This window comes from Triticum aestivum, chromosome 1A, assembly GCF_018294505.1.
Source record: "Triticum aestivum cultivar Chinese Spring chromosome 1A, IWGSC CS RefSeq v2.1, whole genome shotgun sequence".
NCBI classification, from domain to species: domain Eukaryota; kingdom Viridiplantae; phylum Streptophyta; class Magnoliopsida; order Poales; family Poaceae; genus Triticum; species Triticum aestivum.
The window spans coordinates 311,925,204-311,940,596 of record NC_057794.1 but is presented as its reverse complement, the minus strand read 5'-3'; the positions used below and the strand labels follow the sequence as shown (position 1 = coordinate 311,940,596).

Below are 15,393 nucleotides of genomic sequence, written 5' to 3'. Positions count from 1 at the left end.
GTCAATTTAAGATCCAGAATTTCCTATCCGATGCTTTTTGCACCGAGCAGTTTTTCTTTCAGGGGCAGCCAAAGATGATCGGAGAGCAATATCAGAATCTGGCAGCGAGTTCATTGCCAACGGTGACGCAAGAGGCCGCTGCAAAAAGTTCACAGTCGTTATCCGTGCAAGGCGTGCCCAACCAAATCAAGGCTTGGTGTCATCCAGTCCCACCACAGCCAACGGAGAAGAGCTGTAGCAAACTTAAACTTATCCAGATTGAGAATGCCCAAACCACCATGCTTCTTCGGTTTAGCCTTTGTAAAACTATGTTGCAAGTTTTTTATAATGAAAATCAATGAGGCGTTTCAAAAGATAAAAAAGAGAAGCCAGGCGAGTGGTATGAACTAGTGAGCTTCTGAGAGTACAGCACCACATGAGTATTTGCGGTGTTTGACTAGTTTAACGATGGCGATGCAAGAGACATACGCCAACAATGAAGATGCAGGAGACAGACTGCCAACATCTGACATTTATTCAAGTCCTACCACATGGACATAACTATAGCTCAACGGGTCTCAAAATTGAGCAATGTTTGATGAACCTGTCAACGTAAACAAATGAGGCAACAATATAGCCAGTAGACGTGGCAGCAGTATCTGCTGAAATACTCCCAAGTAGAGCAGGTAAACCGAAATAGCGAAGTATTCACTAATCAGAACAAATGTATGTGCCTGATACGTCTCTTCGGGTGTGCTTCGTCGAACACTATTTGTCGTTGACAAGTGGGCTGTAAACAGGGTACCACATCTTCCGAGCCACGTAGTCCACCGTATCCGACTGTGAACACATAAGAAGAATCAGGCAATGTTCTGACGAGCAACTTATAGGATGTGAAATTTTGAATGGCGTACCTCTGACATGCTCCTGAGGTCCCGAGGATCCAAGTCAGGGCATCCCTCGGCCAGATCTTCATCAACAGCAGCACGGGCGACTGCAGCGCCGACACGTGCGGTGATGTGCCTGATACTGCGATGTGTGGTGGGTGGTAATGAGCAACAATAGAATGCTTGGAGCAAGGTGTCGTGGTTACAGAGTGCAATGGCACGAGTTGGGTCATTGAGCAAACCTTGAAATTGAAGGAAAGAGGATTCCTTTTCGAATCGCATCATCTGTGATGTATGAAGCAAGGCTGCACCAGCAATTGTTAGACTAATGCTTAGCTGAATTTTGTTCAGGGAAGGAGAAAAAACAAGAGCCATGCGAGATATATTAACTACAAAAACTGTACAATATAAGTTTCTGATAAGTCCTTGGCTGAAAACTGCAAGCTAAAAGTTATGCACTTTGTCGCCCAGTTACATTAATACCTACTCACTCCATTCCAAATTAATTGTTCTAGGTTTGTCCTAAGTCAAACTTCTTTAAGTTTGACCAAGTTTATGTAAAAGTGTGCTAGGATCTAAAGCAACAAATATATATAATGCACAAATATATTTTATAAAGAATCTAATGAAACTAATTTGTTGTTGTAGATGTCGATATATGGACAAAAGTAGAACTTCAACTAATTTGGAACGGATCGAGTGAAAGGCTAAAATCTGCTTGACATCCCACGCAAATGGTACTTAAATAGTTAAATGAGGTAATAACCAAGGAGACGTCATCGGGTAAGACCAATGAGTCGATCCTACCAAATGGGACTTACCACTCAGCTGCAGCATGGAGCATGCCATCCGAGATATGCCGAGCACCTGACAGAAGGGCTCCTAAACCAATCCTGTATTTCAGAGATTTGGATCAGGTGAAAACAAAAAACGGAGACTCAAGGAAAGACAGAAAGATCATCATACCCAGGAAACAGATACATGTTGTTCGCTTGATTAGCATAGCCTTTTCTACCATTGCCTGGGACAACCCAATTGTAGCATTATCAGTTACCGACAATGATTTTAAGTAAGCAAACAATACAAACGAGATTAAACATGACTCACTTAAAGTAACATTACTGAAAGGGCTTCCACTGGCAAATACTGCATTTTCTCCAACATGCTTGAATACATCTTCAGGCGTACATTCAGCTGCAACAAAAAAAAGGCCAATGTTAGTGACTATTTTTAAGTATTCGAAAGTAAATATAGGGAGAAACCTTTAGTTGTTGGGTTGGACATTGCAAAAATTGCAGGGCAGGGGGAGTCAGATTCTTTCATAGCCTTGAGAACCTGAGGTGATACAATATTCCTAAGTTAAGCTCAATTGCTGATAGTGATACATTAAGGCATACGAAATTATGAATATCACAACAGTATGACCCTATAATTAAGCATTGTCAATACGATTCTAGCCAATTTAATGCTATAAGATCAAGAAAGGAGACGACTTTTTGGACCTAACAGAAAGTATATATATTTGAGGCTGTCAGTGTCCATGGGACCATTCTGAATCATGATGAAGAGTGCTAAATAGCATATAGCCAGAGATATGATCCTTCAATGTAACAATGGTGAACTTATAATGTTAACTGGAACTTCTTGCCGCACATGTTCTACCTCAAGGGGTTCACATCAATACATAGCCGGGCGCAATAAATCTCTAGCATTATGAGTGTATTTATCAGTACTTTCGAGTATTTCTAGATATGGGAATCAGGATAGGGTGGTCACAGTCCTTGTTATGGCCGGCCGGCTTAGGCCCGCAAGTTATCTTAGTTTTTATTTTCAGATTAGGCAAGTTATCTTAGGCAAGTTATCTTAGGCAAGTTATCTTAGGTTGATTCTTCTACAAGTTATCTAGGATATAAATATAGGTTGTAAGACTCTTTTTGAAGGCAAGCAATAAGAAGAATATTATCTCCTATTGCCCGGCTCCCTGAGGAGCCGGAACCCTAGCCGCCAACAGCCCTAGCCGCCGCCCTTCTCCTAGCCGCGACGGCGCCCTGCCGCCGGCGCGCCCGATCCTCGCCACGTCTCCCTCCATCCTTCCCTTACCACCTACGCCCTAGACCTGGTAGAGTACTTGATCCTACCAATTTGGTATCAGGTAACCGGGTTTCGACCATGTCTCCGCCAATTCCACCGCCACCACCACCGCTGCCCGCCAACTCCTCCACCACCGCCGCCTCTGCGCCGGGCGTCACGGCCTCGCTCTCGGCGGGCACCGCTGCGTCGCTCTCAGCGCCGGTCCTAACGGCACCCGGCACCACGCCGGGCCAAGGGCAGCCACAGGCCCCCGTCCAACACTCGTCGCCGCCATCACCTCCCCCGCAGCCGCAACAGTTCACGCCGGAGGCCATGGCGGGCGTCCTCAACGACCTCGTCACCGCAGTTCAAGGGATCCGCCTCTACCTGGCAGGTCCGTACGGGCCGCCCCCACCACTCCATCCAGCCATGGCCGCGGGTCAGCAGGCGCTTCCGTGGTACTCGGCATCGGGGGCCATCACCGGACTCCATCCAGCCATGGCCGCTGGTCAGCAGGCGCTTCCGTGGTACTCGGCACCGGGGGCCGTCACCGGAGGCTACCCGGCGCTCCTCGCCCCAGCGGGCGCACGGCCGCCTTGGGCGCAGTGGCCGCCGCAGATCGCGCCGGCAGCCCCGCCACTTCTCGCCACCACGGGGCCGCAGTGGCCCACCTGGACCGCGCCGGCCGCGCCGTCCTCCGTCGCGCCCTACCTTCCAGCGGCCTCGAAGCAGGGTCCTCCACCGGCCCCGCCCAGCCCTAACCTGGGCACCGGCGCCTCGGAGCAGGGCCAGACCCAGCAGCTTCTTCCGGCGTCACCGCCGGCCCCCACGCCGCAGGCGCCGGTGCAGCTCCACCAGGCGCCGCCGCCATCGACAGTACCACCACCCGCGCCTAGGGCTACGGGTCGGCCCCTGCACCAGGTGCAGTTTCCACCGTCACCATCGTCGATCCCCGCTTGGGCGACCGGCTCGTCTTCGGGGCCGGTCTACTCCACGGCGCCGGAACACCCGACGCCCTCCCTGCGGTTTGATCACCCCTCCAGCTCGGCGAACTACGCCCCGGCGCTTCCCGACCCAGCATACGCGTCGGCGGCAACTACGGCCGCCCCCGGGCACGGCGGGCCGACACCCCCTCGCTTCGCCAAACTGGACTTCGCCACCTACGAGGGCACGGAGGACCCCCTCAACTGGCTCAACCAGTGCGAGCAGTTCTTTCGAGGGCAGCGGACGCTCGCTTCGGATCGCACCTGGCTCGCGTCCTATCATCTTCGAGGCGCAGCGCAGACCTGGTACTACGCCCTCGAGCAGGACGAGGGCGGCATGCCACCATGGGAGCGCTTCCGGGAACTCTGTCTCCTCCGGTTCGGGCCTCCTATCCGCGGGAGCCGACTGGCGGCCCTCGGCCGCTTACCCTTCACATCCACGGTGCAGGACTACGCCGACCGCTTCCAGGCCCTGGCGTGCCACGCGTCGGGCGTCTCCGCAACTCAGCGCGCCGAGTTATTTGTGGGCGGTCTACCGGACCATATCCGCGTGGACGTGGAGCTTCGGGGACCCCAGGATCTCCAGTCGGCCATGTATTACGCCCGCGCGGTGGCCATCCAGCAGGAATCACCGTCCCAGACTGCTGGGTCGCTACCCGGACCGGATTCCGCGCAGGGTCGGCCTGTGCAGGCTTCTGCGGCACCCCTCGCCGCGACCGCGGGGCGCCCGTTCCGCCGGCTCACCCCAGCTGAGATACTCGAGCGTCGCCGCCAAGGGTTGTGCTTCAACTGCGACGAACCCTACAAGCCCGGCCACGCCTGCCCGCGACTCTTCTACCTGGAGGTGGCAGACTACATTCCGGAGGACGCCGTCGCCGCCGACCTGGCCGCCCCAGATGTCGAGAAGGTGTTTGACGCTGGTTGATTACCTCGAAGAGTTCAAGCAAGCGCTTCCCCACCTTACAGCTCGAGGACGAGCTGTTTGTGCAGGCGGGGAGAAGTGTTATGGCCGGCCGGCTTAGGCCCGCAAGTTATCTTAGTTTTTATTTTCAGATTAGGCAAGTTATCTTAGGTTGATTCTTCTACAAGTTATCTAGGATATAAATATAGGTTGTAAGACTCTTTTTGAAGGCAAGCAATAAGAAGAATATTATCTCCTATTGCCGGAACCCTAGCCGCCAACAGCCCTAGCCGCCGCCCTTCTCCTAGCCGCGACGGCGCCCTGCCGCCGGCGCGCCCGATCCTCGCCACGTCTCCCTCCATCCTTCCCTTACCACCTACGCCCTAGACCTGGTAGAGTACTTGATCCTACCAGTCCTTCACTAAACTTAAAAATGGACTACTTGATACTACAGACAAGACCCTGGTATGAGGGTTGATGGGACTGGGCTGGTAAAATAGGGGAAAGAAATAGAAGAAACACCATCAGCTTCCAGCAGTCATGAGGTAATAAGATTACACAACGATGGAGCTTACCTCCTCATTAAATATCCCGCCAACTCCAGATAGTCCTAAAAGGACATGAGGCTTCACTTTCTTGACCTGACAATGAGCTGAATTAGTGCAACTACAGAAGGAGTTGGAAGTCTTTTCTGCTAATAATATTGATTAAGAATGAACAAAGAACATCAAAGTTTAAATACCACTTCAACAAGACTAGCCCCCTCATGGAGATCTTCGACCTCTTCAGGACCATAACCTCTAGCAAAACGAGCAACAGCTGGATCCAGATCCTTTCTACTTTTGGTAATAAGGCCCTGCATGGTACAGCATAACAGTGCCACATAAATAACCAATTGTGCACTTAGAAATCAAGACTTGGCACTAAAGTGGAAACTATATATATAAGACACACGGAAACTGGTAAAAAGCATGAAACAATGTATTTGACTGGATAAATTAAACTTACATCTTTGTCCAGAACCCAGAATTGATTGTGTCCTTCGCCCAGTTCTCCAATTTTATGGGTCCCTGGCATCCTTAACATTGCATGTTTAGCCATGTTAAGCACACCTATCCCAGCACTGGATTCTGAAGAGATGTTAGAATGGACAAAACAGACTTTTGACGAGCAAAAGTTTATATGCAATTGGCTGAGGAAATTGTACAAGCATGTCAAACGTATCACGGACCTTCCAGCTCCCACCACAACTATCTTCTGCTTAGTAAAATCTGCGAGGGGTCGACCTTGTGCTCTAACAGCTCCAAGTAGACCAGCTAGAGCAACTCCTGCTGTCCCCTATTGAATATAAAGGTCCCAAGAAATGATAAATTAAAACTGAAATAAACAAAAGAGTGCTAATAACTTTCAGAAAACAAAGTTGGGGAATCAAAGTACCTGCACATCATCATTGAACATGCAAAATCGGCTCCGATACCTCTGAAGAGTTTCAAATGCCCATTTCATTTGGAAGTCTTCAAACTGAAATTTCACCACTTCAGCAATGGAGCATCATCGACTTAGCAACCAAAGTATGACTGCAGCACATACATACCTGTACAATTGCTTTAGGCCACCGTGCATGAACAGCTTCCATGAACTCATCTACAACAGCTAAGTATTCCTCTCCTTCCAACCTAGGTTGCCTCAATCCTAAATCTAAGAAGATAATCACTTAATAAGCAATGCTATGATGCAGGCATTTACTCCAAACAGTAAGAGTTTCTACTTTTTTTCCTTCTAAAGAAAAATGAGTAGAACTTCACGTTAATCTGAGTATGCTCAACTGTGCTTGTCACAAAACTGGATAAAAAACATTTTATAATGTTTCAGAAGTTGTGTTTAATGTATCTTACGCACATAGCTTGTCTTCAAGGAGTTCTTCATTATTTGTTCCCACGTCAAGCATTATTGGAAGAACCTGCAAGGAGAATCGACAAATATAAAAGGGGGAATGCCACAAGTAACCTCTAGTTAATTGATGCTCTTTTACGTTCCAAAAAAGTAGCAAAACACATACCTTCTGTGGGTTGATACCAGCAGCTGCAACATAAACATCAAGTTTACCAATAGGTATACCTATGCCCTGAACTCCAAGATCACCTAAACCTAGAATCCGACTCCCGTCAGTCACAACTATCATGTCAACCTGAAATAAGCAACGAAGCACATGATGAAGTTCAGTACAGGCACATAGCTCTGGGAAACCACTCATATTATTGTGGAGCAATTCACATGGATACAGCTACAGAACTGGCTTTAAAAAAAGATAAACAACTAGATAACAAATTAGTGTTCCATTGATATTGATATCATACTGCACTCATAAAATCGCTACCTAAGCTCCTGTGTCCAACTACCTTGGTAACAAAAACTGCATCAAGTTTTCGAAATATTCAAGTGTACCTTCTCTGCTGGCCAGTTGTAAATCATCGACATCATCTCCCCTTTATCCTTTGCACTGAAGTACATCCCGCGGGGACGCCTGAACAGCCCGCTGTAGTTTTCGCAGACCAAGCCGACAGTAGGGGTGTATATTATGGGCGCGAAATCCTTGATATTGTCAATTAGCACCTGCAGCAGAAACAAACCATACCACCACAAATACACATCAAACACCCAGTTCAGTCACTCCCTTGCGGTAAAAAGACAAGCATGCCAACCAATCAGAACTGTAACAGTGGGAGCTCACCCTGTAGTACAACGTCTCGTTCCGGTCGTGCAGCCTGTTGAGGATCCTCCACTTGGCCAGCGAGACCACGGAATCGGGCTCCCCCTGCGTGTTGTGCTCCAGCGAATGGTACGAGTTTACTGCAGCGCGCGTAGAGAGCTCGCGACATTAGCGACCAGAGAGGGCGTGATCTCAGGAGAGATACATACGGCCCCGTGGGGCTAACGTGAACAATGACGCGGCAATGCGAGTGGGGGTGGGGGCGAGGCGACTCACTGAAGCGCTCGTACTGCTGCTCGAACGACATTACCCGCGGCGGGAGCAGGCCCCGGAGGCCGAGGCGGTCCCGCTCCGTGAGGGGGAACGCCGTGTCCTGTGCGAAACGGAATCGAAGTGAAACCGCGGATCGCGGGATCGAGGGAGGGGCGGCGAGGCGGGGCGGGGGCGGGTACCTTGTTGTACCAGGGGTCGTGGAGGATGTCGGTGCCGCGCTTGTGCACGATGCAGGGGCCGCGCACGGCGGAGCCGGCGCCCGACGAGGGGGCGGACGTGGACAGGAGCCGCCGGATCTGCGCCGACCGCCTGGCCGCCGCATGGCGCCACATCACGCTGGGTCAGCCGCGGCGCCGCTCGGGGTCGGTCGGCACGGTGGAGGGGAGAACGCCGGCGCGCTGGTGGTGCGTGAGGTGAGACCGAGCTTCTCGGAGGCGAAGGGAGAAAGAGAGAGATTTGAAGGGGGGTGGAAGTGGAATGCGTCGCCGCGTGGTGCGGGCACTCGCGGTGAGGACAGGACAGGACAGGACAGGAGGGCCCGAGTGTGACGGGCGATGCCGAGCCAGCTGGTCGTGTTGGCTTCGCCACTACGGGGCCGGTGAGGGTCGCGCGCGGAGCAGCGGACGCGGGGCGGGGCGGGACGCGGCTCTACTAGTGAAGGCGCTGTCGGGGACTTTGCGGGTTGGGGCCCGACCGGCAACCAGATGAGGAATTTGCCGAGCACACGCGCCGCACACGCGGTGCGGATCCCCTTTGCGCCTCATGTCAACTTTATTTTTTCTGCGTGAATGCTTGATGTCAACTGGACTGGTGCGGATGTGCATTTTCGTGTGCCGCAGCTTTGCAACGGATGCGAATCCACTGACGCTGTGTACGTGCGTGCTATTCTGCTTTGAATGTACGCGCAGGCGCAAATGCGCGACAGGTTACGCTTAATATTTGTACTCGTATTTGGATAAGAAACGACCAAAGACGTTTTATCTGTTGAAAATAATACTTGCGCTGTAACTACAAAATCATTGCTGGGTGGCCCTGAAGGATTCTCTGTTTGCGCCGGCTACTCTAGTATAGTATGTTGGGCGAGAAAAATGGATGGTCGGAGGGGGTGCGTACCGTGCTGACACGAATCGGATGCATTTGCCAGAAACTGTTCGGAACCGTTCGGGCGCCGAATCGGAAAGGACCCGCCGCCCTGACTCAAATCTGCGCTGCGCTTTCAGCCGTTCTTTTCTGCCGTCAGATTGTCGGTGTTCGCTCCCATACCGTCTACAGATCGTCCAACCGGATTTCAGACTTATAAAATGCATTTCAGATGAACTAGGACTGATAGTGAAAGGATAAGGCCAACTCCAACGCAAGATTCGGATTATGTCTGTTTTGGTCAAGAGGACAATCCTCTCCGGATTTGGGAATTGGGGGGGGGGGGGGGGGGGGGGGGGGGGGGCGACGCATTTCAAACCATGTCCGGTTTTTTAACTTAAATTTGAACATAAGAAAACATAAAAAAAAACTTAGACTTATAGTTACATAACCCAAATTCAGTCCAAAAGTACTCCCGGCAGTCCATTAAACATTAAGTAAAACTAAAAAGAAAATAATAAAAAAACTTAGATCGGTTGTAGCCGCCGCCGCTGTCATTCAGGCTGTCCACCGTTACCCTACTCCTCGTCGTCATCCTTGGTAAGGTCGATGAACGGCGAGGGCTGCCATGGGTGCGCAGTGGCGCCTGGGGTGGTGCAAGCAAGGCATGTGGCTGGTCACAGGATGGTGACAAAGGTTCGGCACACACCCAAGAGGCTGGTGCAGAAACCAGCTTCAGTGTGCAGGGCAACGTGAACGTCCAGCTCTAGGACTGCCCCACCGATGCACATAAGAAAACATAAAAAAAAACTTAGACTTATAGTTACATAACCCAAATTCAGTCCAAAAGTACTCCCGAGAGGCTGGTGCAGAAACCAGCTTCAGTGTGCAGGGCAACGTGAACGTCCAGCTCTAGGACTGCCCCACCAATGCCGGATCCCAGGTCACAACTGTTAGGACCAAGAGTATATCGATCGGGAGGTGAATGGGCGATTCAAAATTTCTTGTGAAACTTTGAACGGAATCAATCCATCGCAGCGGATACGAATGAATGGATCCTTGGACAAAGCAATGACAGAGCTTCGATAAAATAGATACATCGAAATAAAACTAAGCAAATCTTTCGAAGGAAGATGCTATAATCGTAAGAGCGTAGTATCTGTTTTTACGATCATAATGACAATACAGTAGGCAAGCAAATGTAACAGCCTGGTATTGTTAACAATGGAAATGCGAGTGATAGAAAATAACAAGTAGCGAGAGTGAAATGATGTACAGACAAAGATGGACTTAATGAGTGGAATGATAAACACGAAAAGATAAGTCAGGCAGATAGTGCTATGCAGAGTGAAGAAAAATAGCCAAATAATATGGCTATTGTATTGAGCACACAATCATCAAGATAATCCATCACGAAGCACACCGAAATAGCTACTGAAGGAAATGTAGTAGGAAAGGAAGAACCAGAGGTGCTCGATGGCGACAAATGAATTCAATGTTGGGGAACATGGTAATTTCAAAAAAAATCCTACGCACACACAGGATCATGGTGATGCATAGCAACGAGAGGGGAGAGTGTGTCCACGTATCCTCGTAGACCGAATGCGGAAGCGTTAGCACAACGTGGTTGATGTAGTCATACATCTTCACGATTCGACCGATCCAAGTACCGAACGCACGGCACCTTCGAGTTCTGCACACGTTCAACCCGATGACGTCCCGCGAGCTCCGAACCAGCAAAGCTTCACAGGGGAGTTTCGTCAGCACGACAGCGTGATGACGGTGATGATGATGCTACCGACGCAGGGCTTCGCCTAAGTACCGCTACAATATGATCGAGGTGGATTATGGTGGAGGGGGCACCGTACACGGCTTGGAACAATCAACTTGTGTGTCTTTGGGTGCCCCCCGCCCCCGTATATAAAGGAGCAAGGGGGGAGGCCGGCCAGCCTTGGTGCGCCCCAAGGAGAGGAGGAATCCTCTTCCTACTAGGAAGAGGATTCATCCTTTCCTAGTCCAACTAGGAAGAGGGAAGGGGGGAGGAAAGAGAAGGAGAGGGAGAGGGAGAGGGAAAGAGGGGCTGCGCCCCCTTCCCCTAGTCCAATTCGGACTCCTCATGGGAGGGGGGCGCCACTGTTGGAAATATGCCCTAGAGGCAATAATAAAATGATTATTATTATATTTCCTTGTTCATGATAATTGTCTATTATTCATGCTATAATTGTGTTATCCAGAAATCATAATACATGTGTGAATACATAGACCATAACATGTCCCTAGTGAGCCTCTAGTTGACTAGCTCGTTGATCAACAGATAGTCATGGTTTCCTGACTATGGACATTGGATGTCATTGATAACGGGATCACATCATTAGGAGAATGATGTGATGGACAAGACCCAATCCTAAGCATAGCACAAGATCGTGTAGTTCGTTTGCTAGAGCTTTTCCAATGTCAAGTATCATTTCCTTAGACCATGAGATCATGTAACTCCCGGATGCCGTAGGAGTGCTTTGGGTGTACCAAACGTCACAACGTAACTGGATGACTATAAAGGTATTGTCGGGACCCCGATTCTAAGTCACACCGATCTAGCATGTAACACCTCATATCACTTTGCGGCCTCACGCACGGTATTCCCACGGGTGTCGCCTTACCATGGCCCGGGACCGTTTGCGCCTTTTGGCTCACGTATATGATAGTGTCGCTAGCATCCATATGACGGAGAAACCGGGCCGACATGACTAATCGTGAACCCAAAGTGGCACTAACTTACGGGGACAGGCATACATGAATCAACATCGAGCATGTCGGTCAGCAGCGTGCGAATCCGGGCTGTAGCACTGGGCTAACAGGACTCCGGTGAACCGGGCTGTAGCAGGCTAGGCAGGACTCCGGATGTCACCGTGTGACATTTCCCCGAAGGAATAGACACAGGAACGAAGTGAATCACATGCCGGCCAGTCTAAGTGTTCCGGAGCAGTAGTGCTGGGCTAGCAGGACTCCGGATAAACTGGGCTGTAGCGGACTACCATGGCTCGGTGAAAGCACTAAACTACATTTCCCCATAAGAGAGGCTACCAAGGATAGACAACTAGGTTGTCGGATCCCACACATAGCAATACATGTTACACGTACGCATAACATGCAAGTATGTGTTGTACAACATGGCATAACAACATAACGCAAACTCATATAGATAAAGGCCCAAGAGAGCCACATAGCATTAAATACAAACAGGGGTCACATGACCCATCATTCAGAGCATACAAGCAACAGAAGCATTACATGTCTGAGTACATACAACTACAAAAGAAAAAAGGCTAAGAAGCCTGACTATCTACAAGTCCCTCCCAAGGGTACAAGATCGTAGCTGAGGTAACAAGCTACTCGTCGAAGTCCAAGCGGTACTACTAGTGAGACAGATGTCTCACCTGCAAAACATAAATAAAGCAAACGTGAGTACAAAGGTACTCAACAAGACTTACATCAGATCCTATCATACATGCATTTGTATCAAGAAGGTAATGTAGGGTTTAGTTGCAGCAAGCCAGCTTTGACTCAGTGGCTATCCTGTTCTACGACAACGAGAAACTTCTTTGAGGTGAGGCAGCACACACGAGTCCACTAATCACCACATCAATACACTACTATGGGTTCATCCTCGTCTTCTTACGAGAAAGCCATCCATAGCACTCACACTTATCTTGAGCATTTTAGAGTATCAACTTCAAGTTGTCTATGTACCACGTAAGCATCCAAGAAGTCCATAACCACGGACACGACTATTTGAATAGATCATGATAACCCTGCAGGGGTGTACTTCTTCACACACGTTGTCACCACTTATCACCATGTACACGTCATGTACCTCGGCAACCTTCAAGCGGAAGCCTGGCGAGGGTGTCGGCCACGACCTGACTAACCACACAAGTCTCTCATTGTAACGCCCTCGATGCGACTATATCTCCCACGTGTCGAAGCACGACTTAGAGGCATAACCGCATTGAAAGCAATGTCGCAAGTGAGGTAATCTTCACACAACCCATGTAATACATAAGGGAAAAATACATAGTTGGCTTACAATCGCCACTTCACACAATTACATGAATAAAGCATTACAACAACCAAATACAATCAAGGTCCGACTATGGAACCAAAATAAAGAGCAACCCCAAATGCGACAAGGTCCCCCGATCGACCCCAACTGGGCTCCACTACTGATCAACTAGCACGAAACAACACGAAGGACAAGATATTAATGGAGCTCCTCCTTGAGCTTGGTTGCGTCACCTGCTCGGTTACATCGGCACCTGCAAACTGGTTTTGGAAGTAACTGTGAGCCACAGGGACTCAGCAATCTCACACCCTCGCGATCGAGACTATTTAAGCTTATGGGTAAGGTAAAGGTATGAGGTGGAGCTGCAGCAAGCGACTAGCATATTTGGTGGCTAACAACGCAAATGAGAGCGAGAAGAGAAGGCAAAAGCACGGTCGAGAATCTATGATCAAGAAGTGATCCTAGAGCAACCTACGTCAAGCATAACTCCAACACCGTGTTCACTTCCCGGACCCCGTCGAGAAGAGACCATCACGGTTACACACACGATTGATGTGTTTTAATTAAGATCAACTTCAGGTTTTCTACAATCGGACATTAACAAATTCCCACCTACCCATAACCGCGGGCACGGCTTTTGAAAGTTCAAATCCCTGCAGGGGTGTCCCAACTTAGCCCATCACAAGCTCTCACGGTCAACGAAGGATATTCCTTCTCCCAAGACATTCCGATTATACTCGGCATCCAGGTTACAAGACATTTCGACAATGGTAAAATAAGTCCAGCAACACCGCCCGAATGTGCCGACAAATCCCGATAGGAGCTGCACATATCTCGTTCTCAGGGCACACTCAGATGAGCTCTCCATACAACTAAAACCAAACCTCGAGTTTCCCCGAGGGGGCGCTGCATAGGGCTCTAGTTTGGACCAACACTCAGAGGAGCACTGCCCCGGGGGGGGGGGGGGGGGTAAATAATGATGACCCTTAGGAGCCGCATAAGGAACGCAAAATCCAGAAACATAACACCGATATGACGGAAACTAGGGCGGCAAGAGTGGAACAAAAACCAGGCATAAGGCCGAGCCTTCCACCCTTTACCAAGTATATAGATGCATTAATTAAATAAGATATATTATGATATCCCAACAAAATATCCATGTTCCAACATGGAACAAGCTCCAATCTTCACCTGCAACTAACAACACTATAAGAGGGGCTGAGCAAAGCGGTAACATAGCCAAACAACGGTTTGCTAGGACAAGGTGGGTTAGAGGCTTGGCTCAACAATATGGGAGGCATGATAAGCAAGTGGTAGGTATCGCAGCATAGGCATAGCAAAAGAGCGAGCATCTAGCAAGCAAAGATAGAAGTGATTTCGAGGGTATGGTCATCTTGCCTGAAATCCCGCAAGGAAGAAGAACGAGTCCATGAAGAAGACAAACGGACATAGTCGAACGGGTCCTCACAAATGTGACGTTACCGGAACCAACCCGAAGAAGCAACACCGGAAAGAAGCACACAACATAGTAAACAACCAACACAGGAACATGGTATGATATGCGGGATGCGGTATGTGATGCATATGCATGATTTGTAAAGGAAATGATTGAACTTGGCCTCAAATTGGAAATCCAAGAGTTCCACTGGAAAGGTGAGGTGATTTCAGTTGAAATTGATATAAAGATCACCGGAATCGGATGCACGGTTTGGAAATGGCAAGCAAAACAAATATGGCACCGGTCTGCGATAATCAGCAAGTGACCAACTAAATGCATCCAGATAAATATGCCACAACACTCAAACATGGCAACAAAATACATGGCAGGGATCCACTCAAGATGCTTGACAAAAGATGAACACTAAGCTACGGCTAATTCATCCATTAACAGGTTCAAACAAGCATGGCAAAAGTGCAAAAGATAACAGGTTTCAGACTTAGTGAAATTAACATAATTCTGGAATTTATCATCAGAAAGCATACTTTAGAGCATGAAAACTACATGCTACAGGAACTTAACATGGCAAAGAAAGGCACGGCATGAAGCTACTCAAAGCACTTAACAAAAGTCCCTTAGTGACCTTGAGCCAAAAGGGATCAGAAAATACAATTGCAAGCATGTGAACATGGCAAAAACATAAACAGATCTCAGACTGGAGCATGGCAAAACAATTAACGAGTATGCATGTTTACGCCCTCGGTGCACTCACTACAGAGCATGGCATGACAAACTAAGCATACACCCATCAAGAATACATGGCATAGAAGTTAGACATGGCAAGAACAATAACATAGCATGCACGGATTAATAGCAACAACCTCGGCAAAATCGCTAAACATGTTAACAATCTGCCAGGAACATTTTATAGAAAAAGTAGAGCTCGATTGACTCAAGGTAGGGTGCTCCATAAATGCAAACGAAGACATGGATGGATAGAGCACCACAATGT

General features: G+C 49.1%; 1 protein-coding gene across 1 annotated transcript; it reads right to left on the bottom strand.

Moving 5' to 3' along the window:
* Positions 1 to 493: 493 nt before the first annotated feature.
* On the bottom strand, positions 494 to 8,294 carry LOC123048050 (NAD-dependent malic enzyme 59 kDa isoform, mitochondrial). Its single transcript, XM_044471259.1, has 19 exons — positions 7,983 to 8,294; positions 7,807 to 7,903; positions 7,552 to 7,670; positions 7,266 to 7,433; positions 6,880 to 7,008; positions 6,720 to 6,780; positions 6,415 to 6,518; positions 6,258 to 6,341; positions 6,052 to 6,158; positions 5,829 to 5,943; positions 5,563 to 5,676; positions 5,396 to 5,461; positions 2,129 to 2,201; positions 1,974 to 2,060; positions 1,833 to 1,887; positions 1,688 to 1,759; positions 1,109 to 1,171; positions 894 to 1,008; positions 494 to 819 (listed from the first exon to the last, which is right to left on the bottom strand). The coding sequence occupies exons 1-19, from the start codon at positions 8,133 to 8,135 to the stop codon at positions 748 to 750; spliced, it is 1,854 nt and encodes a 617-aa protein (XP_044327194.1). The 5' UTR covers positions 8,136 to 8,294; the 3' UTR covers positions 494 to 747.
* Between the last annotated feature and the right edge of the window lie 7,099 nt (positions 8,295 to 15,393).